This window comes from Ochlerotatus camptorhynchus, unplaced genomic scaffold (genome assembly GCF_037179485.1).
Source record: "Ochlerotatus camptorhynchus isolate MF236.1 unplaced genomic scaffold, CSIRO-AGI_Acam_v1.1 ptg000201l, whole genome shotgun sequence".
In the NCBI taxonomy this organism is placed as follows: Eukaryota; Metazoa; Arthropoda; class Insecta; order Diptera; family Culicidae; genus Ochlerotatus; species Ochlerotatus camptorhynchus.
Genome location: NW_027040691.1, coordinates 1,862,057 through 1,887,500, shown reverse-complemented (window position 1 = coordinate 1,887,500; position 25,444 = coordinate 1,862,057). Strand labels below are relative to the sequence as shown.

Genomic DNA, 25,444 nt, shown 5'->3' with positions numbered 1-25,444 from the left:
CCACCTTACTCCTGAATGGTGAACGTGAGCTGCTTTCCGGCGCGGGACTCGAACCGGTTCGGCGGTTTGATGTCGAGAATGGCACAGATGGCCAGTGCCAACCCGATGGCCATGAACGATGTCACAAACAGACCGGACCAAATCGGAACTGTGGTGAATCCGATGCAGTCCCATGCGCTGCCGAACTTGGTGCTACCCTCCAGTGCCGGTTGGACCTGTAATTCGAAAAATCAAGATACCGTAGAATTAGAAACTGAGAGAGAGAGAAGGAAAAACGCAAATTTCGTAAGTGTTAACCGTTAATCAAATCTGTGACGACCGCTGCTAGCGTCATGCGGGATCGGAGGGAAATTGGCTCGGTGAGGGGATTACGTAAACCGTGTTTTGGACGGACTTTTGTTATTCGGGTTATGTGATTGTTCGGATCAAACTGCCACACAGGAGGTCTGTGAAGTTAAATGGCTCCACCCCAGGAGGCGGGTGTGGTTGTTGTGAAAATTAACGAGCTTGCGATTGATTAATGCCTGTGAGTGCTAAATGGGTAGCGTGATTAACGAAAATTCAAATGGAGATAATTGATACTTTTCTTTTCACTTGTCTATTGAGTTTGAGTTATGATATCAAACTAGGGTGAGAGAAATTTTAAATGGAGTGCTTTTAGGGCAATTTATTTGTACACATATGAAAAGCCGTGCTATATGAATGACACATGCTACGTGACGTTACAAGGTTTTGTCTGTTTTTTACACTTTGACTATATGTTTTAGTATTACTTCTAAGTGAAGTCAACGATTTACTTAGTTGAAGATGCTAATTTCAAATAACAGACTGTAGTGGTGATTTTTATACGATAGATGGAGTAGATGAAAGCATAGAGTTGATAGTTCCGTTAGAGTACGGCAGTGTGAAGATTGCATATAGATGTTAGAACAGCGAGCTAGGACAACTTTTATGGAAGGTACAAATCGGTTTTTTCATCTCTCTTTACCAAACTCCCCCTTTGGAGAAGGATGGTGAGGGGTGCCCCCCCCCCCCGCCACCACTGGCAAAAAGAGATGAAAACCGATCCGCTCAAGTACCAACTGTGTGTTTGAAACAGTTCTACCGATTTTTTACCGCACTTCAGTTGTTATTTGAAGGAAGGCATCCAGTCGTAGGTTTGGAAATTGCAACTATTGTTTTCCCCTACCACGATATGTGCTCCTGTCATCGTCGACTTGACGATCTCGAGGGGACACGGGTGGGGTAGGTGCTGCTACTGTACCTTTCGACCATTGACAGTAATTGATAGTATGCTCCCATCCAGAGTTATGTACTTTGACTATAGAGCTTTTTGACGTTTAATCGGCGCACAGTACTGCACAATTGAAATCGAATGAGTGCGAGCAAGAGGGAAACAGATTAGTGGGAAAACAAACCGTTCATTCATCCATGTGTGCTAGATAGAGAAAGACGATTAAACGTCAAAAATGTCTATTGGCAAATCAAAGTTGGCACTCGTGGAGAATAGACGAACTATGAAAGTGATGATGGTTTTAAAAATTTTCCACGGAGAGCTATACGAGTGCAATCTTAAAATGCTTTTATTTTGAAAATGGAGCATTGTATTTAAATCTGGTTGTTGCTACAGTTGTAGAAAAGCTGAAATCTATGCATACACCTTAAAATCTGAAAAGAAATTATTTTTTTTATATTATATATCTATTGAGTAGCCCTTAAGTTTTCTACTAACGTAGCATCAACCAGATTTAAATAAAATGCTCCATTTGCAAAATAAAGGCATTTTAAGATTCAATTCGTATACCTCACCGTGTAAAATTTTGAAACCATCATCACTTTCATAGTTCATCTATTCTCCACGAGTGCCAACTTTGATTTGCCAATATGTTTTAGTATTACTTCTACGTAAAGTCATCGACAACTACGACTCAACCAAGTCAACCTACGACTGGATGCCTTCCTTCAAATAACAACTGAAGTGCGGTAAAAAATCGGTAGAACTGTTTCAAACACACAGTTGGTACTTGAGCGGATCGGTTTTCATCTCTTTTTGCCAGTGGTGGCGGGGGGGGGGGGGGACACCCCTCACCATCCTTCTCCAAAGGGGGAGTTTGGTAAAGAGAGATGAAAAAACCGATTTGTCCTAGCTCGCTATTCTAATATCTATATGCAATCTTCACACTGCCGTACTCTAACGGAACTATCAACTCTATGCTTTCATCTACTCCATCTATCGTATAAAAATCACCACTACAGTCTGTTATTTGAAATTAGCATCTTCAACTATGTTTTTACAGTTATTGTACTGAACAAAATGAAAAGTAACCCCTAAATTTTATTTCAGATTTGGAAAGTGCGTTAAATTTCCTATAAGAATTGATCAAACGTTTATTATTTAAGTAGGGGAAACAGTCCAATTGCTGCGATACGTTAGAAGCGTTAGGATCCTATTGTTGTGTATGGAGACCTCCATACACAGCAATAGGCTTCTACAGCTACAAACGTACCGCAACAATAGGACTGTTTCTCCTAGCTCAAAATTAAAGTGGTGAGCATCAGTTTTGTTTCGACCCCTTCCGATTTGAATGAAACAATGCATTGCTTACAGGGTAACCACAAAATACCCAATCTTTGTTTTTTTTTTTTAACTAGTTCGTTTATTTGGTAGGCTCAATCGTAAATACCAAATAATGACTACAAAGTAAGCATTTTCGATGGAAACTGGGACTACCCATTAGTAAAACTTTACCCATTTATGAGTCAATACAACTACAAAAACAAGTAGTAAGTATTCATTTTTGAGTAACAAATACTCATAAATGGGTAATATTTTTACTCATTTAATGGGTAGTCCCAGTCTCCCTCAAAAATGCTTACTTTGTAGTCATTATTGGGTATTTACGATTGAGCTAACCAAATAAACGAACTAGTTAAAAAAAATATATATATTGGGTATTTTGCGGTTACCGTGTAAGCAATGCATTGTTTCATTCAAATCGGAAGGGGTCGAAACAAAACTGATGCTCACTTTGTAGTTATTATTGGGTATTTTGCGGTTACCGTGCACATGTTCGCTTCGCTGCTACCAATGGTTGCATTTTTCATCTAGGGGAAACAGCCCTATTGTTGCGGTACGTTAGCAGCGTTAGAACCCTATTGTTGTGTATGGAGACCTCCATACACAACAATAGGCTTCTAACGCTGCTAACGTACCGCAACAATAGGGCTGTTTCGAGGGCTGTTCCTAAATATATTTTACTATCTCAAGAGTAACATTTAAAAAGGGCGTATTCAAAATAATTGATTACATTTTTTCAAAAAATCATAACACGAAAATGTTTGATCTGATCAAAATGACATCTGAGAAGAAGTTGTAGAGATGTAGGTAATTAAATTTTCATAGAGAAAAAAAAAATACAATGAAAGAAAAAACTAAGTAAACTCATAGTAAAAAACTTAAAACGATTTTATTATTTTTGTTTTTGTAAAGAAAGCTGCACACATAGAAAAAATCATGTAAATTTAGGTGCTCTGAGACTGACATATACGAGCGTTAATTTTGACATAAAATTGAGTCATAGCAGAAGCGAAAATTACCTCAATCAAACGTACTTTTCGTCGAGAAACGATCTGTTCAGTCTTGAAGTGCTTAAATTTACATGACATGTTTGTTTACGTCTCATCCTTTATGTCAAAGATGAATTCCGTCACGTATTAAATTAGTTATTTCTAAGTGTGTGAAGTAATTAGGGCATTAGCAATTTTTTTTGTTAATATTGATTTTCACAATTTAATAATTATGCTTATTTCGTGGTAAATTAATAATTTATTTGGATTCTACGCATAATTTTTGATAAATTTGCATTTAAACTTTTTTCCTAAGTCCAGCCGTTCTCGAGTTAATGTGAATTTAAAAATAATAATTATGATTTTTTAACGCTGCGCCTAGATAGAAACGGGTTTTTTTATTTAATATACAATCATGGAAAACACATTTTGTTGCTGTATACCGCGAATAACATTTGGAAATGGTCTAAAATGTTGAAAATTCATCAGTATTATTTTTTAAGATCGCATTAACTTGAGAAAGACTGGACTTTGGAGAAATGTAAATGTGTACACATTTATCAAAAATTATGCGTAGAATCCAAATAAATTATTATTTTACTATAATATGTGCAACTTCATTAAACTTTGAAAATAAACAACAAATTAAAAAAAAAAAATAGAATTTTTTTGAAGCAGGTTACTAGATTACACCTTTCACCAAATTTAAAGGCAATACTTCATCTTTCTTTACAAAAATATAAAAATCGAAGGGGAGATGGTTTAGAAGTTGCTCAGTTTTTTTTTCAGTGTATTTTTTCTCTCACAAAAAATTAATTACCTATAACTTTTCTTCAAATGTCATTTTGTTCAGATCAATCATTTTCATGTTATGATTTTTTGAAAAATATATGATCCACTTTTTTAATACGCCTTTATCAAAAGTTACTCTGGAGAAAAAAAGTTGGAGGGTGGTGTAAAAGACACGACCGCATTGTTGACGTAGGGCTACGAAATTTTTGTTCGATTTTCTAGTTTGTTGTTTCGGATATTATTTTGGAATTAAGTGAATTTCATAACTCAACTCTTTTGTAGAAAGTTGTGGTGGCCCTGAACTGTGATGGTTTCTCTATGGCAAGCTTTGCTATAATCACTGGACCTCGTGTTTATTCGCGTTTATTCATATCACTTGCGCAGGAAATCAGTTTGGCACGGCATTTGTGACCATCATACCTTCTGGTAGCATGAAACAGGTCAAAATTTACCCAAATATGCCAATAAAATTGTTTATATTGGATTTTCTTACAGCAAAATTCTGAATTTTTCGGGAACATTAACGCCACAGAACTCACCAACACACTTTTTGTTACATGTCTCATGCATGTAACAAATGAAATTTTGATTGCCTTTCTTTTTTAACACGCCGGTAAAGTACACAGACTCCTCCTATCATGAGTAGTTTGCTATCAAGTAGCGACACTGGCTCCTCTCCTTTTGTACTTTCTGTACTTTAAGTCTATACTCTCTGTACTCTGTATTATTTCTAGATAGAGCTGGAATTAGGGCGTAACAGCTTTTGTAAATAATGACTTCTCTCAATAATTTCTCCAAAATGAAGGCTCGCCAACGCAAATCAACATCACCATCGAGTAAAGGAAGACTTCCCCTGAATTCCTAGAAATCTTCGAGAGAAGTCATTGTTTATAAAAGCTGTTACGCCCTTAATTTCAGCTCTATCTAGATTATTTAACGGTTCAGACGATTTCAAAGATGTCGCGTAGAATGCATACGATGAGGGTTTCTCAGTTTATGAAAGTGGAACGGAATAAATTTAACCCGCCGATAAGACTACAAATAGAATATAATTTATTTCCCAAACAAATTATTTGAGTTTTATATTATTTTGATGTATTTAATGACAAATTGAATGGGTGAATCATGGGTTACTCTATATAAATTCTATTCTAACTCTTTTCTGAAATGAACTTGGTGGCCCTGAAAAGGGCCGTTTTGTTACGTTGGTGATAAGTTTTAACCTCCGAAACCGTACAGAGTGCGTCCCTGTCGCTTCAGAGCGTAGACGACATCCATGGCCGTGACGGTTTTGCGCTTGGCGTGTTCAGTGTACACTCTACCAAAAAGTCATGTAAATTTCCGTGCCCTGAGACCGACACATCACAGGAGTGGAACTTAGGTTCAGAAAGTGGCTCCACTTGTTATTTGCGAACACTAGCGCACCTAGCGGTAGAAGGCATCTTCTGCCTGCAGTTAAGATAGGCAGCATTAGGGTGCTTCATTCTGAAAAAAGTGATGAATTTCTGATGGGCAACCCTCCAGTTCGATTCATAGCCCCAAAATATGAACCTGTGCAAAAATTGGTAAAGATTGATGAAGGTTTAGAGGTCGCGCCAATGATTTGAAATTTGTATGGGAATTACTATGGAAGAATTTAAAAAATCGCTTATATCGCTATAACTTTGCTTCTACTTGTCCAAATGTCGAAAAAATTTAGTATGTTATTGCTATGGCAATAAACAAAAAGCCTACAGTTGCTACGCTCAGTTTTGCAGCGTATCAAGAATTATAAAAATGTGAAAAAATGGCAAAATAGGGTAAATTGACAGATGAATATGTACAAGGCAACAACGCCAATTTCATCGCAACAACAACAAGCTTGTTGATCATTGTCATGACAACCACATATTTTTTTTTTTCAACGTTTGGACAACTACAACCAAAGTTAGAGCAATGTAAACGAAAATCAATAATTTCCCATACTAATTCACCAAAATCTCCATACAAAATCCAAATCATTGGCGCGACCTCTAAACCTTCATCAATCTTTACCATTTTTTGCACAGGTTCATATTTTGGGGCTATGAATCGAACTGGAGGGTGGCCTATCAAAAATTCATCACTTTTTTCAAAATGAAACACCCTAGGCAGCATGCTATGATAGTGTGAGTGCACATAGAAAGCCCGTGTGGAACGCTACCACAGCCACAGCACATCGCTTGTTGAGCAGAAAAACGAACCACTTTTTGATTCACCGATTTGTTTGCACTTCTCCTTCTGTTCTGTGGACACATGCAAGCGGCCCAAATGACATAAGAATGAGTTGAAAGAAACGAGAAAATAAATTCAATCAATCGTACTTTTTGTCGAGTTTCGTATGTTTCGGTTTGAGAACACTTAATTTTACATGACATGTTTGTTTACGTTCCATAATTTACGTCAAAGTTGGATTACGTCTCGTGTAAAATTAGTTATTTTTAAGTGTGTAGGTGACGGCATCAGGGATTTTTCTAGGAACACCTTCAGCACACCTCGGATTTCTTTGTAGATCAGAACGGAAATACGCTTGACACCACCACGTCGAGCCAGACGACGGATGGCAGGCTTGGTAATACCCTGGATGTTATCACGTAGAACCTTCCGATGATGCCTTCTTTTCCAAGAGCTTTGTCTCCCTTGCCACGACCAGTCATATTGCTTGATGTTTGCCGTTGAACGGGTGAATCGAAACTAAGCCAAAAGCGCACTTAAAATGATCTTTATTTCTTGTGTTTGTGTGGTTTACATTTATGAATTTTTCAAGTGACACAGATGCGTCTTTTCAACTTTAGTTCATTTTGAAATTTTTAATTATTATTTAAAGTTCCTAGTCCTATCAGGCCTGTTTTTAAGAATGACCACCTTGGTGGGATTTAAGCCAAAAGCGTAGTTAGCAACCTGTTATATAGACAACCAGCTCTGCCGGTACCATATTTTCTCGCTTCCCATTGGCTACATACAGTCATGATGATGCAGCTTTGTCGATATTGGGAAATTTTGCATGAGAACTGGGGGAGAGGTAGCTCATCGATTCTTCCGGTTCGCCTCCTAGCATCGTGCTATAAGGTACCAGGCGATAACCAGGGTAGTTGATCGATAGCTCGATGACGTCATTTCGTTGGCGTCTGCAATTGGAAATTCTCATAGCAGGCGTTGACGATGGGACGTTGTCGAGTTGTTGAATAGCAACTATCGTGGTAACTCACCGATTACCTGTCGATCTGCCAAATTTGGAAAGACGTCTGCATTGAATTGTCTCATATAATAATATTCCGCCCACTATATCACACGAAATTGCGAGTAGTTGAGTGGAATGGAGATAAGTTAAGCATTGGGTACAGGACCAAGTCTCCCCTGGGTGGTGCCAAAAGATGAGCGCAATAGAATCATCAAGTTGCCATAAGGCACGGAATGAGACTATTGCATGGCTGGGTACTCAAAGTCTTCCATTCGTTAGTCATTTCAGGTGGATTAGAACAGGTTTAGGTTTAGGGTGGGCGTTGGCCAGATTTGGATTTTTCAGATGTAATCCTGGATAGGACCCTGTCATTAAACGTCGCGTGAAAGTGGAACTTAATGAAGGCCTAAGTACTTTTTCGTAGTTTTTAGTTTTCGGATTTGAAAGATCGTCGGTTACAGTGGCCTCCTTGCTGAGTAGAAAAACGCGGTCCCATGTCCTTACATATCAAAGATATTTATGGTAAAATCGCTTGTGTATCGTGTATTTTGCGAAACTCGTTGTTGTCGTTGGTTCCGGGTTTGAATGGATACACAAATTTGAGCAACGGTATTATGTGATATGAGGGGCTCGGTGGCCTTAGAGCAACCGTTTTTGCTTACTGAGCAGAACATCATGAGTCTAATCTCAGGCATGGTAATAACAGCAACTCGGTGATTAAAAAGGTGCTCGTCTGCCTAGTGGCAAACGTTTTTGCTTACTGAGCAGAAGACCGTGGGTTTAGTCCCAAGCTCCTTCGCGTTGTATGATCGTTAAGACATCAATTCAGCTTATCGTTTACCAAAACGAACCCTGCTGCAAACCCAACCCTCTTATCCAACATCCCAGTGATTCCTCGTGGAAGTGCAGAGGTGTTCTCGGCTTCCATCAAAGCGAGTGTCATGTCAACACAATCCTTCCCATTCCTTTCTTGACCTGTGTTCGGGCGCGGCCGGCGCTGGTATTGCCTAATTTAAGACCACCAGTTTTTACACATTGAGGATGATTGCTAGTCCCAAGCATCGTCTATTGGTTCTCTGTGTAATTACAGCTGATCTGACAGTAACAGAGTAGCAACCGTGGGCGGTCAATCAAGCTCAAGCTCAAGCTCATTGGGAAATTTTGCATGAGAACATCCAGGGCCTGCCATCCGTTGTCTGGCTCGGCGTGGTGGTGTCAAGCGTATCTCTGGTCTGATCTACGAGGAAACCCGAGATGTGCTGAAGGTGTTCCTAAAAATTATGATCCGTGATGCCGTCACCTGTACTGAACATGCCAAGCGCAAAACCGTCACGGCCATGGATGCCGTCTACGCTCTGAAGCGACAGGGACGCACTCTGTACGGTTTCGGAGGTTAAAACTTATCACCCACGTAACATTGGTGGCCCTGAAAAGTTAGAAATCATTTCAAAAAAGAGTTAGAATAGAATTTATATAGAGTATCCCCTGCTTCCAAGTTTGGTTACAGTATTACAATTCTGGAGAGCAGCGGCGCCGGTGGTGTAGTGGTAAGCGTAATTACCTCTCACTCAGGTAAGCGTAATTAGCTGGGTTCAATCCCAGTCGGCGCCACCGGGATGTTCTGAGGCATAACATCTCTGATCACGGGAAGGGAAGTAAAGCCGTTGGTCCCCGGTTCATGAGTTGATGGGTCGATAGGCAGGGTTCAAGTGTGGGTAGCATTGGTGCTCAGCACGAAAAACAAGATCGACGGAAAACAAATCCTAGGAAAAAAAAACGGAGAGCATTTTGTGTGGTCGTTGGGAGCGTGGTTCTGAATTGGCAGCAAAATGTTCCGCAATTGCATCCTCCCTATTCGTACACGCCCGAAGATCGGATGCAAATTTTACTTCGACTTGTTTCATCTAGGAACCATTCTCTGATGACTGTGTTGGGGAAGCAGCATATGCATTTACGTAATTGGTGGATTTGTTTGTTATTTCGAAGCTTTTGGACAATGCTTGAAATTTACCACTTTTTCAATAGTTTCAATTTGAAAATCAACAGTCAAAAGCATTGTTATCGATGTGTAGAAACGTTTCTGATCGATTGGTGATATTTTTTTGAAATTGGTCCAGGGGCAGCTAAGTTATCAACGTTCAAAATCTTTCATAATTTCATTTATCGATTTTCATAAAGTGTACCCCCATCTTCCCGAAAGACGTAGGCCTACGTCAAAATATATTTATATAAAAAATGCAACCATTGGTAGCAGCAAACATGTGAGTAATGTTTCATTCAATTAGAAAACACTCATGTCCAATCTGTTTGCGTTTTGGGCTGGAAATGCTCAGTTCTAGATAGAGCTTGAATAAGGGCGTAACAGCCTTAGTAAACAATGAGTTCTATCGATGATTTCTAGGAACTCAAGGCACGCTCAAGCAAACCAGTACAACCGTCAGGTAGGGGAAGTCTTCTTCTACCAGATGGTATTGTTGATTTTTGTGGACGAGCCTTCACTTTCTAGAAATCATCGAAGGAAGTCATTGTTTACAAAAGCTGTTAAGCCCTAATTCCAGCTCTATCTAGAGTTAAGGCTCAAGCGCAATGATAGCGGAAGCGGAAAAGCCCGATCTGAGTAAGCCTACTTGTTGGATTGAAAACTAGTTAGAACCAAATCGACTTCGGTTAGGCATCTGGATGTCATTAATGACAACTGTCAAACTTGCCGTTTCCGTTCCGCTTTCGCCCACATTGCGTTTAGGCCTTTAGGGTTTCCTACACCCTTGGAGAATCATGAATATGACTCCCCTTTCCTCATTGCTTAAATCAATTCGAAAAAACAAGAAAGTAATTTTTTTATGGATTCAATATATTTGTAAATTCAAATTTCAGCTGATGTCTAATTTTAGCCCAAATTTTATGAAAATGACTTAATTACTTTTTAACTTCGTTGGAACTCTTCACAGGTTTCCTTTGAGAGTTTATTTTTCTAGAATCATCCCGTCATTCACAGAGTTCCTGTCAAGATTTTATATGAATAATCCAGGGATTCTAATATAAAATGTTCGTATGATTAACCTTTGCGTGCCTAACGTATGAAGTTGCATAAATTTCTAAATTCAATTATCTCTAAAAACATACCTTCTCAATCTTTTACACATCATCTGATAGAGTTTCGTTTTCTGAGCACAACGATATTTTTATCGATCCCGTAGACATTCATCTCGATTTTCAAATCAAGATTTAAATTTTCGATCGTTGACACTACATCGATTCATTGACAGCTCGCTCACATGCAAAGTCCCACCAAGGGGCGCTAAGATGGTGATTTTTGCTAATGTAATCGTAATTATTTAAAATAGTTCCAGTGTTCCAAAATTGAAATTTTGGATTTAGGTTCCATGTTTAATGCAGATAATGAATATGTATTTACCTCAATACCATAGAGGTAACTCTAAGACTAGAAGGTCCCGAAATAACGTGCTCAACTTTTTGGCTCAGCTCTGGTACTCTCTTGGGTCCCAAGCTAATCGATTCACCCCTCGAAACATAGGAAAAACCAATAACCCCTCATTTTGTCTGTCAAACTTTCATAGCGAATCAAAACAAACATTGCGTAGTACTAGAATTTCGACAAGAATAGGGTACGTTAATCGTTTGCTTGGGACCAATAGGCTACTAAAGTGGTGAGCCAATTTAAAATCGTTAGTTTCGTATTGATTGTTGTCAATACCCCTAAACAGCCCAATTTATTAAAGCTTTTGAATCCGTCACATTGGATCAATACATGGTTCCGGAGTTATTCCGGTTTCCGTTAGGGTCACGCTGGGATGGAATTCGGCTTTACTGTTCTGTAATAATTATACACATGGCGAACATAATATTTTCTTACTCAAATGCTTGTGGACCAATTGCGGCTCACATTGGGCATCTCGGAAAAGTTCCGGTTATCCCGGGGAAGGGGCCAAGTCTCAACAAGTACCAAAACCCGTCGTGTGACATATCAAACTTTACGATTTTACAAAGCTTGGCCGGTAATGGCCTTAGTGACAGTCCATGGTCACACAAGTCCTCCCGGGAATGTTCCGGTGCCCCCGGAGAGGTGGTAAATTCTCAAAAAGTACCAAAACCCTTTGTGCGACACATCAAACTTAATGATTTTTCATAACTTGGTCGGTAATAGCCTTATTGACAGTCCATGGTAACACTAGCCCTCTCTGGGATGTTCTGGTGCCCCCGGGGAAGGGGCCAATTCTCGACAATAACCAAAACCCGTCGTGTGACATATCAAACTTCATGATTTTACAAAGCTTAACCTATAATGGCCTTAGTGACAGTCCACGGTCACACTAGTCCTCCCGAGAATGTTCCGGTGCCCCCGGGGAAGTCACCAATTCTCAACAAGAACCAAAACCCGTCGTGTGACACATCAAACTTCATGATTTTTCAAAAATTTGTCGATAATGGCCATATGAACAGTCCATGGTAACACTAGCCCTCCCTGGCATGTTCCGGGGCCAATTCTCTACAAGAACCAAAACTCGTCATACGACAAATCAAACTTCATGATTTTACAAAACTTGGCCGATAATGGCCTTACTGACAGTCCAGTGTATGTTTCGGTGCCCTCGGAGATATGACCAATTCTCAATAGGATCCAAAACCCGTCGTTTGACATATCAAACTTCGTGATTTTACAAAACTTGGTCGGTAATGGTCTTATTGACAGTCCACGGTCACATTGGTCCTACCGGATATGTTCCGGTGCCCTCGGGGAAGTGACCAATTCTAAAACAAGAATTAAGGAGGTTAGAAGGAAAGGGGTGTAAGTGACTTTGATCGATTCTCTTCATCCACTTTTTTCTTTTGATAGCCACAGCTTTATAAACAGATTTTGCGCTATTTCAGCCACATAGTTTGATAGAGGATGTTCTAATCCTGCATTCAGAATGGCACACGAAATAAGGAATACAGCTGAATTATTAACGGAAGAGATCAAAGTCACTTACACCTCTTTCTTTCTAACCCCCTCAATTAAAACCCGTCAAGTTATATAGGAGTTGCCTTGGAATTTTTTAAAGATATAATGATTTGAACGAATCAAGATTAAGCAAAAATTGAGCACTTGTGAATAATGTTTGAGCGCCTAATTAGCGAGGGGTCCATCAATTTGACCCTAACCGACCCCTTTTTCTAGTTTGATAACTAGAACGAGTACAACCTCATGATAAAAGTAAACTGGATTCAGCGAGAATTGCTCACTGTTTACCATTTAATCTAATGACCCATTCAGTCCGATAGTGTTCGGTCTTGTGACCTTAACAAATCTCTCTGTTTATCAGTAAATTCTGATGCTTTGAAAACATGAGGTGAAGTAGGTATCTATCAAGAATGTACCAAGTGACCCATTTATTTGAATATACTTTCAACTTAAACAAAATGCTTCCTGTAGTTTAACTGCTGAAGATTTACCACAAATAGTTCATTAAATTAGACTTTAGACTTTAGACTCGAGTGATTGTAATTTCGTCCATCTAATATTTCGCTCTTGATTTTGCTTTCACCGTTCCGACCTTGGATTGTATATATCACTTGGTTTCAATGACACTTCTTGTTTACTTTTGATTCCTTTGTTCTACTGCTTCCAGCTGGTTATTAAAGAGCCTGAATTTATAAAGAGACGACATGTCAAAATTGGAACAATCGATTGTCTGTCAAAGTCATAGGAAAAGTCATTCCAATCGAGCAGAAGACCTGTCAAATGGACAAGATGTCGCCTCTTTATAAATTCAGGCTCTTTACTGGTTATGTAAACATAAAAAAAACCAGCTTTTGAATCCGCTTCCACGTGTTTATTTCTAACCCCTTGTTCTTTGTACCAGCTGATCATGTTTACATAACAAAACCAGCTGGTTAAACCGAAGGGGGGATGTGGCTGTCAAATACGAAAAATCGTCGCCTACCTCGCATAGCTGGTTCCAAACGTAAACAAGCCATAAGAAACCTACAGGGTTTGTTTACGTTTGGAACCAATTTCATACAAGAATGATCAGTAGGCTGATTTGACAGCACGTCCCCTCTCAGGTTAAACCCCGGGACGGGACTTGACAATCCAGCTTCTCACTCTTCTTAATGTTTTTGATGAATGTCCGTCGAAAATTAGTGCATGGTGTTTGACGGAGTTGACCAATGATGCCAGGATTGCAGAATGAGTTTTCTATTTGAATTTGAATTTGATTCGACATTTCTAGCGCAGTTTAGCACCTTGTACATCATTTTTGCTTAACACAATGAAAACAACCATAAACAAACAAGAATATCCATCACTTAAAGCACACCGTGGACCCTATTTTCCAACGTTACTTTCACAAATATAAACAATTAACAACGGGATTGACGTCAACATTGATTTCGGCATCACTGCCAGTCAGATTGATGTGATCCCTCTGTCCTTTTTATTCCACGATTGCTATTGTCAAATCGATCGATCAGCAACTGGCTCGGATTTGACAGCAAATTGACTCGAAATCGCTACCCGATTTTCAATTCCCAATTGAAACCGTTTGCGCACGAAAACATCAAGGAGAAACTGAAATGATAAGAGCTTTAAAAGCCACTGAAGATTTTGGCAGAAGCTTAAATATTCGTGAAAACACACAATAATACCGGAAATATTTATTAGATTTGTACCGGGAAAACCGGGAAAAAACCGGGAATTTTAAAATAAAAATTCACTGGCCACCCTATCCTCGGGGCTGTGGAATAAATGGTCGAAAGACAAAACGTCGAATGACAAAACGTTGAATGACAAAAGATCGAAGAAGAGCGGCGCCGGTGGTGTAGTGGTAAGCGTGATTACCTCTCACCCCAGCAGGCCTGGGTTCAATCCTAGTCGGCGCCGCCGTTGGTCCCCGGTTCATGAGTTGATGGGTCGATAGGTAGGGTCCAGGTGTGGGAACTACCTTCCTGGCGTCGGTAGCATCAACGGAAAACACATCCAAGGAAAAAAAAAAGATCGAAGGTACAAAGGGCGAATTATGAAGCAGCGTCTGGCTGAAAATCTCCTCAATAAAGATAATCAAACTTTTGTCCATTTGACCATTTGTACTTTCGAACTTTTGTTAATTCGACCTTTTATTCATTCGAATTTTTTCAATCGACCTTTAGTCCTCCTTCTCATCATTAGACCGTCTCGGAGATGACCCAGTGTCTGACTGAAAATTTACTTAATAAAGATTACCACATTCGACCTTTTGTCCATTCGACCTTTTGTCTATTCAACCTTTTGTTCATTCGACCTTTTGTCCATTCTTCCTTTTGCCCCTCTTCTCATCATCCGACCTTTTGTCCATTCAACCTTTTGTCCATTCATCCTTTTGTCCATTCAACCTTTTGGCAATTCGACCTTTTGTCCATTCGGCTTTTTGTCCATTCAATATTTTGTCCATTCGACAGTTGTCTCCCTTCTCATCATTCGACGTTTTGTCCATTACACACTCAGCAACGTTTTCCTTGTTCGGTAATTTTTTACCGAAAATAATCGGTAAATGAAGAATGTTACAGATTTTTCGGTAAACAAAAATAATTTTACTAACATTCGGTTATGTTTTACCGAAGTAACGGTAATCTGGCTTTTATATTGACGAACTTCGTTAAAAAGAGTACAGTAAGCACTGTAAAACAAAGCAAACGCCGAATTTGGTTAAAAAAACCGAACAAACTGCAAATTACACAAACGTTTACCGAACTTCTGTAAATAATTCCAGACTGTCAATCGAAAGACGGACATATTTATATCAAGTGTTGAAGTAAATAGTAACAGTGGAAAGTGACCGGTAAATCCAGTGAAAACAATGTATGTTCACAAATGCAGATGAATAATGCATCTATTAAATATTCCTTATGAGATTGATGATTACATTTATTTCTTTTATTTTTATGATTGCTCTTCAGACACAGCCAGGAATTCTGTGCTTTCGGGATCAGATTCCAGTCAATGTTTCTGGACTGGCATCCCCATGGAAGCAGCAACCTGCGAAAAGAATACTCCAGCGAGCAATATATGTTATTTTAAAATATATTTTCACCTACATTCACTATCGAAAAAAATCTCGTAAATAATAATGCAAAAAGAGCTTTAAATTTTAATTCACCGGAAAAAAAAAACAAAAAATAAACAAGATCAACAAATTTTCATTTACGGAACAGTTCAGTAAAAAATTACTGAATAGTTCGGTAAATAATTACCGAATTGTTTAGTAATTTTGACAACTCATCAAAAAATCTGTTTACCGATCGTTCGGTAATCGTTTCGATTACCGAACTGATTACCGAAAGTTCAGCTGTTGATAGCTCGGTAAAAAATTACCGAATACGGTAATAATTTCTAAGTGTGTAGACTTTTTGGCCATTCGACCTTTTGTCCCTCCCCAAGTAACATTGCAAGATCTTGTCGTGGTTTTAAGATGATTCCTTGAAGAGTCTAAAAATGGCCATCATGATGGCTGATATGCCCTATCGCTTCAAGTTTTACTACACACTTAGAAATTCCTAATCTTACACGTGACGGAATCCACCTTTGACATAAAGGATGAGACGTAAACAAATAGGGGAATTTACGTATTCTCGGCAACCTAAGCAGCGACCTTCTTTCTATAGCCTTTTTCTCTAAGGAACGCACACATATGCAGTATTGGTTTGTTTACAATCTTTTGCTGCCAGCTGCTCTTACAATTTCAGTCGAAAGAATTGTCAAAAACTGTTTTGAAACGCATTTACAAAGCTCCAATCTTCTCTAGTGAGAGCGAGTATTGTCGGCAACCAGTTTTTCTTCGGCAACCGTTCCATTTGAACTGCATGTAAATCTGCTGTTCTATTATCGGCAACTCGAAATCAGCTACAATTTGTAGTGCGTGTGTTGCATTTCAAGAAAACCTTGCTAGATTGCTTTTTCTCAGTGGTAAAAATATAGTCAAATTGAAGCGGAAAGCATAAAGAATCGTTTGCATGCATTCAGCGAAGTGTTTTCGTAAGAAAATCCAGTGAAAATAGTGTTTCAATTTGGGTTGCCGAAAATAGTCTGTCATGTCGAAGCCGTCATTTCCCCTATGTCATGAAAAAATTAAGTGCTCCGAGACTGAAAAGTTCGAAATCACGTTTGATTGAGCTGAATTTCGCGTCTATTATGACTTGATTTTAAGTCAAAATTGACGCTCGTACATACATGTCAGTCTCAGAGCACTTAAATTTACATAATTTTTTTCTAAGTGTGTAGAGAACAAATCTAGGATAATGTTCCGACAGCGCTTTACCATTTACAAAGTTACTATTCTCGGAAAATTTGTTCAGTTGGCCAAGCCCTTTTGATTGGTTTTTTTTTTCACTAATTTTTTTTTTTTTCAGGGAACGATTCGGATGTTTACTGGCACAAAGACTTATATTCTTCTCTTGAAAGGATGTTACGCACGGTGGAAAAGTTGGAATCGTATTTCTTTGCCAAATCACATATGGAGACACCTGGGTTGCTTCTGACGTACCTCAACACCTTTCTCCGCAGCTCTTTGTCCCTAGTGCCACTTTTATGATAGATGCGCTGTGCTCTATCCACACTCAGAGTATCATTGTAACGTTTGATTACAAGACTTACCGTTGACTTTGGGAATTTTAACACTTTTGCTATTTTTGAGGCAGACCACGAAGGGTTCTCTATAGATGTTTGTGCACAATTAATATTCGTTTCTTATGTTCCATGATCCGTAATTTCGGGATGCGTCGATCAATCGAGAAAAACTTTTCACTAATTTCCTCGTCAATGAAACATCAACAAATGACTTTCAAACGTTTTTTGTTCCAACCACCAGGGGCGTGGTGGTGTATTGAACCGTGCGTCCAGATTTACTTTGAATCGAGCTTTACGTGTTTGATTAGTATTGTCGCATTAAAGTGATTCCTTGTAGAGTCCACCACGTAGGCTATACATGCACTTCCACTTCGAATTTTCAATTACACAAATCCCGAAAATTGGTGCCCCATTTCACTTGAAATTGCTACTTCATGTATGCTGCAGTGCAGCAAACGTGGAGTAACAATTTGAATGTTGCACGTGTCGTAGAAGCTGATATTTGTGTATCGAAGTGGTTCCGACAGCGATTCACCTTAATGGCCCTTAGCTATATTTCAACTGCTGTTCAATTTTCACACTGCCGTACTCTAGCGGAACTATCAATTTATCCTTTTCAGAACTAGCTAATAAATTATCGCACTGAAGCTTCATGTTGGTATTAGCACAGACAAACACACATAACTCTTAGAAGGAACTACAAAAAACATCGTCAAGCGTATTTTTCATGCACACTAGCACCCTCTATCAAGCACATTCCGAAGCATTGATTTGCAACTGGAGCATCCCTCGTTCATGCAATTTATTCACTACTTGCTTTTTCCCTGGGGGGACGTGCTGTCAAATCAGCCTACTGATCATCTTGCATGAAACTGGTTCCAAACGTAAACAAACGCTGTAGGTTTCTTATGGCTTGTTTACGTTTGGAACCAGTTATGCGAGGTAGGCGACGATTATTCGTATTTGACAGCCACCTCCCCCGCTTGCTTTTTCCCTGTCAACACGTCAGCTGTGTAGCATAAAAACAAAACAGATGCAAGTCAGTGCTGCCGGTTCTACGAAATTTTCCGTATACCCGTATATCTAAAGAATTCATTGAATTTTGCAGATATACGGATTTATAGTAGAAATTCACAGAAGGTCAGTCTTTTTCAAGAGATTTGTTTTGTTTGTTTAGAGTGATTTTTCTTTTGCTGGAAACAAGTTTTTACACGTAACACTAATTAGTACCGTTTCTACCACCGTTCATCACTTGAATGTGTACACAGCAAACAAATATAATGTGATTAATCAATGTTATTCATCTTGATGTATTGATGTATCAATGTAGTAGCTGTTAAAAATTTATTGTACATCCTACATCCAATTTTGTGTACATCCTACAGCGCAATATTACACGACATGCGGAATGAGCAATGTGCAGCTGTTTGGATGTAATATTCAACAACTATTTTTTCTGTATTCGTCAGATTAGTATGTGGAATGTGTCTCCAGTGCGATGCCTAGCCCCCTTATCATTTTCATGAGCTGATTTACTAAATCGACCCGAAAAAAAAACTGACATCACAGATAAGTTCGAAATGTGGATTCTTGCCTAACGCTTCAGTGGCGCCACCATGACAAATGCTAGCACATTCCCAGCTAAAAACAAAAACCTTATTTGCGAAAAATGTGATTGTGAGTGTTATGTTTGTTTTTCTGTGGTTTTAGTATAGAAATTCCTCCCAACTCAAGTCAACTTAGTATAATAGCTAAAACGTTAGAGCTGTATGTGTGTGCTATTTTTATAGAATACAGCACTCAACAACAACACTTTTTGCTTCATTGATAGCTTGTTCAAGTTGGACTTTTAAGTTTTTGATCGAGCCCCTAAAATATTTGCCTTCCGTTAATAATTCTATTCGGTCAACCGGTATTTAGGGATTTATATTGATACTCTCCTGTCTACACCATTTAAGTTTAGGGACATTTGTATGCCACTAGATGCCAATGGGATACAAATTCATGAGGTGCGTTTCTTACAAATGATTTACTGAAAGAAGAAGCCTTTAGAAGTTATCATCTCATCAAAACGTTTCAAGAATTCAAGCTAAACTCTCCTCATGTCCCATTAAAGTAGAATATGCAAGTTCGATAAACATAAATAAGTAAAACAAAGAGGAACCTAGCGGCACCGGTGCTGTAGTGGTAAGTATGATTACCTCTCACCCCCAGCAGGCCTGGGTTCAATCCCAGTCGGCGCCGCCGGGATGTTCTGAGGCATAACATCTCTAATCACGCCTTCCTTCGGAAGGGAACTAAAGCCGTTGGTCCCCGGTTCATGAGTTGATGTGTCGATAGGTGTGGGAGCTGCCTCCCTTGCGTCGCACACTGGGGACAAAATCGAAACAATGTGTTAAAATTCAATAACTTCGGTGCTCGCTGGAACAAGAGACTAAAAAATAGTCATTCTTATAGAAAAAAGTCTCAGAAATCGATTGGAGTGGGTTTCATCTTGGGCACGATAGGGTAAGTTGGGGTTTTTCACAGTTTTGCCCTAAAATCTCCAATTTTGCATGATTTGAATGCTGTATCTCAAGATACCGATGATATAGACGGATGATTTCTTCAGCAAAGTTGATCAGGAGGTCAAGGACTGTTGGATGATGGACAGAACAATTTGGAATTTTTCCGCTAGGCGGCGCTAGTGAGCATTCGAAGTGTATATGTGTGTGCTGCTGTATCTCAAGATCCTGACTATTTAGACGGATGATTTCTTCAGCAAAGTTGATCAGGAGGTCAAGGACTGCTGGATGATGGACAAAACAATTCGAAATTTTTCCGCTAGGCGGCGCTAGTGAGCATTCGAAGTGTATATGTTTGTGCTGCTGTATCTTAAGATCCTGACTATTTAGACGGATGATTTTTTCGGAAAAGTTGATCAGGAGGTCAAGCACTGTTGGATGATGGACAGAAAAATTCGGAAATCTTCCGCTAGGCGGCGCTAGTGAGCATTCGAAGTGTATATGTTTGTGCTGCTGTATCTTAAGATCCTGACTATTTAGACGGATGATTTTTTCGGAAAAGTTGATCAGGAGGTCAAGGACTGTTGGATGATGGACAGAAAAATTCTGAATTCCTCCACTAGGTGGCGCTAGTGATTATTGAAAGTGAATATATTTGTGCTGCTGTATCTCAAGATCCTGACTATTTAGACGGATGATTTCTTCAGCAAAGTTGATCAGGAGGTCAAGGACTGTTGGATGATTGACAGAAAAATTCGGAATTCTTCCGCTAGGCGGCGCTAGTGAGCATTCGAAGTGTATATGTTTGTGCTGCTGTATCTTAAGATCCTGACTATTTGGACGGATGATTTCTTCGGCAAAGTTGATCAGGAGGTCAAGGACTGTTGGATGATGGATAGAACAATTCAGAATTCTTCCGCTAGGCGGTGCTAGTGAGCATTCGAAGTGAATATATTTGCGCTGCTGTTGGTAGTTTTTGTTTAGGATTTTTATAAAATATTCATACAAATATCAAAGGCAAATCTTCCTCTAATCGCGGTTGATGCTATTGATTATTTAGTAACATGAACAAAAACAGATTTCATCAGTAGTATGTCTTGCTTTACATTAACGCATTTCCACGCTTTTACTAATTTTCATTCAAGTTCAATTTAAATTGGTTTGGAATCCGTTGATTTTTGAAAATTTAGCAATTCGCTCAACAGGTACAATTTTTCCGAACTGTTAATTTTTTTAATGTTCGACGGTATCGTATTAAAAACGTTTCTTCGTTAATTTATGCTAATTTCTAAAATTAAGCATGCCCAGGGATTCTTACCTCGAATATGCTTTCAAGCCACTCTGCATTCTTCTTAAAGAATCGATCCTTACTGTGGGTTTTTGACCATCACCGATTAAATTGACCAATCCAGTTTTTAACACCTTGCGCTACAGCCGCAGGTGCTTTCGACAGTGCCCTAGACACAAAGTCAAGTAAACGGTTTTTATCTCGACCAGGCGCAAAATATTCCTCAACGATATTTTTATTTGACAGCATTTTGCTTAATGAAATTCAGTGGAACACACTTAACACCACGTAAGAACTGCACTACACTGAGCTACTGTCACGCAAGAAACAAGAGTAAACAAATAATTCTTTTGGATTCGGTTCCGATGACGACATTTCACATTTTCGCGTCAAAGTGGTCTTCGTGGTCGAGTGGTTAGCGGCGTTACCCGTCTAACAGCTATTTTGCTTGTGCCATAGAGTGAGGGTTCGATTCCCGCTCTAGCCGGTTTTTTTTAAAGATATAATATATACAATAATGATCCGATTTTATCAGTTCCCTTTTTGAAAATATTTTCTAGTATTCTACGAAATCCATGCCGCTATTTCAATGGTTTTATTGCACCAAAGTTTACCCTAAACATCGATCAAGAAGATTAATGGAAAAGATTTCGAATTATGGATATAGGAAATTACTGAACATTAAAAGAATAATGCGTGAAGGGACTGATAAAATCAGGTCATTACTGTAGTTTATATTTTAATGGATATTAAGAGACAAAACTTGCTTATATGTATAGGAAAAATCCCAATTTATTCACCTATGATCTGACCCTATTTACACTCAATATGACTACCAATGATCTTATTTAAAATTTCTCACGTCATTTGATGTGGCACATGATTGATTTAAAAAAAAGTCAAAACTGGCCACTACCCCGGTGCAACCCGGAACATATCCGGATTCAGTAAATCTGGTTCAGGGTACTAGATATCATTGTTATTGAACTTTTTTTTCGAATTCTGATGTAATTTATTGTGCCGCATGATGGGTTTTGAACTTACCCATAAGCTGGTTATTTTTCCTGAGACACTAAGAACTTGTTCCGGCCGTATCTCCGGAATTGTATGACCAATTTTGAAACTATTCCGTAGCGATCTATGTAATCATAATCCCGAGCAAAGTAAAATATCAAATTGATAACAAGTTCTATGACCCGGTCATCACTTTTTGATAATGTCCTGCAAAATACCTCAGCGGCGAAACCTGCCCAAACATGTTCAAGGAGTTACTGCGCATCGTCTTTGATCTATTTGGATGTATATAAGAAGCTCAAGTGACGTTCTAGGTCATCCAAAGCATTCTGTAGTTTAGAACAATTGACAACCAAAGCCTGCACAATGTCCTCAGCGTCGAAACTTGCTCAAACATGTTCAAAAAGGTTCTGTACATCGCTCATGATCAGTTTGATGTATATATGATGCTCAAGGTTCACCAAATTGTCCTTGAGCTCAGATCAAATAATGTACCAGGTCAGTCATAACCGGTACAAGGCCCTTACTACCGTGAGATGACAAAGTGACTAAACGCCATGGTCAATTTTCACTTTTCTTCATATTCATAATCTATACCCTAAGATACATCAGAAAACACTCTATTCGTGATAAAAATGTGTTTTGGAAGTCTGGAGACAAAGTGACGTAACCATACATTTTCGGAGAAAGAGTAATATGTTTTCACTGTTGCTACGGATAAGTGACGTCCACCATATAATGTTGAAAATTCAAAAGAAATTTTAAACAGTGACGTTCATATTTTCCGCTTAATTTTGACATTTTATAAAAGAATGAAAATTTTTTTTGGCAAATTTTTATAATTATTGCAAGTTTATGCACCCAGGTCCATGACTATAATGCACATCATTTTCGTTGTAATTGATGGTGTATGAGATGTTCTGGGTTCTCCAAGTTGCTTTGGAGTTCAGATTATTTGATCTACTGGCTCAACCATGAACTGCACGATGTTCTCAGCGACAAAATCTACAAAGACATGTTCATAAAGATTCTGCGGATCGTTTTTGATTTATTTTGATTTATAATCAAGATTCTCCAAATTGTCTTGAGCTCAGATCAAATGATTTACCTGATCAACCATAACTGATACAAGGTCCTTAGCAACTAAACATCTTCAAACAACATCAATTTAAGGTGTATTAGAAGTTCTAGGTTCTTCAGGTCAGATTATTTGATCTACTGGATCAACTAAAATCTGCACGATGATCTCACCGACAAAACTTTCCGAAACACGTTTATACAGTTTCTGCTCTTCGTTTATAGTTGATTTTAAGGTGTATAAGATACTCACGGTTCTCCAAATTGTCCTTGAGTTCAGATCAAATTCTCATCCAGGTTCACTGATTCTAATCCCTTTGTATTAAAACATCTCCAAACAGGGTTAAACATATCATGCACATTATTTACGTTTGAATTCGATATGTTTATGACGTTCTAGGTTCACCAAATTGTCCTCAAATCTTGTTAATTAGGCTACCATCTCGCATTTTAGTTTAATTACATTTATAGATTAGGGGGCCTCCATAAGCTCGGTCGCTAGAGCCTGCGACTATAAAGCAAACCATGCTGGAGGTGGCTGGGTTTGAATCCCGGTTGGTCTAGGATTTCAGATTGGAAAATTTCTCGACTTCCCTGGGCATAGTATATTATTGTACTTGCCACACAATATACACATGTAAAAATCGAACAGGCTTGGAAAACTTTCAATTAACAACTGTGAAAGTGCATCTAGAGCACTAAGTTGAGAGCAGGCGTTAAGTTACAGTTGGTACGTAATAGCCAGAGAAGATCATAGATAGCACTAACTAGCGGAGGAATTCCGAATTGTTCTGTCCATCATCCAACAGTCCTTGACCTCCTGATCAACTTTGCCGAAGAAATCATCCGTCTAAATAGTCAGGATCTTGAGATACAGCAGCACAAATATATTCACTTTTAATAATCACTAGCGCCACCTACTGGAGGAATTCTGTCCATCATCCAACAGTCCTTGACCCCCTGATCAACTTTGCCGAAGAAATCATCCGTCTAAATAGTCAGGATCTTAAGATACAGCAGCACAAACATATACACTTCGAATGCTCACTAGCGCCGCCTAGCGGAAGAATTCCGAATTTTTCTGTCCATCATCCAGCAGTCCTTGACCTCCTGATCAACTTTTCCGAAAAAATCATCCGTCTAAATAGTCAGGATCTTGAGATACAGCAGCACAAACATATACACTTCGAATGCTCACTAGCGCCGCCTAGCGGAAGAATTCCGAATTTTTCTATCCATCATCCAGCAGTCCTTGACCTCCTGATCAACTTTGCTGAAGAAATCATCCGTCTATATCATCGGTATCTTGAGATACAGCATTCAAATCATGCAAAATAGGAGATTTTAGGGCAAAACTGTGAAAAACCCCAACTTACCCTATCGTGCCCAAGATGAAACCCACTCCAATCGATTCCTGAGACTTTTTTCTATAAGAATGATTATTTTTTAGTCTCTTGTTCCAGCGAGCACCGAAGTTATTGAATTTTAACACATTGTTTCGATTTTGTCCCCAGTGTGCGTCGGTAGCTCAGCACGAAAAAAAAAACAAAAAGGAACCTCACCAAACCTATGTTTTCAGACCCAGTTACATACTTTGGTAATTGATATTTTCCTCTTTGCCCAAAATAAAACAAAACCTAGCCCAAACATACGAAGTCGGCAATTTTCACTTCACCAACTATGTGACGTAAAAATCATAAACGCCACCTTGTCATGTAATGCCATCTGAGTGCACGCAGTCCAAGTACCTACCCGGAGCCATTTCCCAGCCGAGTAACAAATTTTAGGCCCTGCCTGTTACAAGCTACTTTTCATAAGTCATCAAACTACAACCTAAACATGCTCACGCAACGATTCCACACATCCCATCATCAGTCTGTCAGTCAGGGTAGTGCTTGGCAGCAAGATGACGACGACGACGACGACGACGACTCACGCATGCAAAGTGCAACAAGCCAAACCACCCATTCAAGTCAAGTAGCCGTGTAGTCGCAGACACCGAAAAGGGTGCCATAAAGATTTACCGATCATCTTGTACTTGTACTTAATGGTGGTCTTACCCGCCGCGAGATCGAAAGAAAAGTGCATCACGTGCCAATTGTTGCATAGTAGCTACGAGATTGCCAAATGTGGTATGGCACCGAAACATCGTCTCATCATCTTTCCAACTTACACATGAGGAGAACATTACAGATAATGAAACACATCAGGGCTCGAAACGGGGTTGATATGAATTTTCCGAACACGGTACCACTTTTCTCGCGTTGATCATCAGCCATTATGAAAATGATATACCCACGCGTGGTGGCACCATCCATCCCACCATGCCCCATGTAAAGCAAATAGGATCAAACACCAAGTTTTACAACCCGCGGCGGTGCGGGTCTGGTTGATGGCTTTCG

At 39.1% G+C, this 25,444-nt stretch overlaps 1 protein-coding gene across 1 annotated transcript in view; it reads right to left on the bottom strand.

The window, feature by feature from the left end:
• VhaAC45RP (VhaAC45-related protein) overlaps window positions 1-25,444 on the bottom strand; it is a 53,325-nt gene that overhangs the window by 42 nt on the left and 27,839 nt on the right. Inside the window, exon 4 of the mRNA XM_065223876.1 lies at window positions 1-215. This exon is cut by the window's left edge and continues 42 nt beyond it. Coding sequence (XP_065079948.1) covers window positions 6-215 — 210 coding nt within the window. The 3' untranslated portion in view covers window positions 1-5. The remainder of the gene's footprint in view (window positions 216-25,444) is intronic.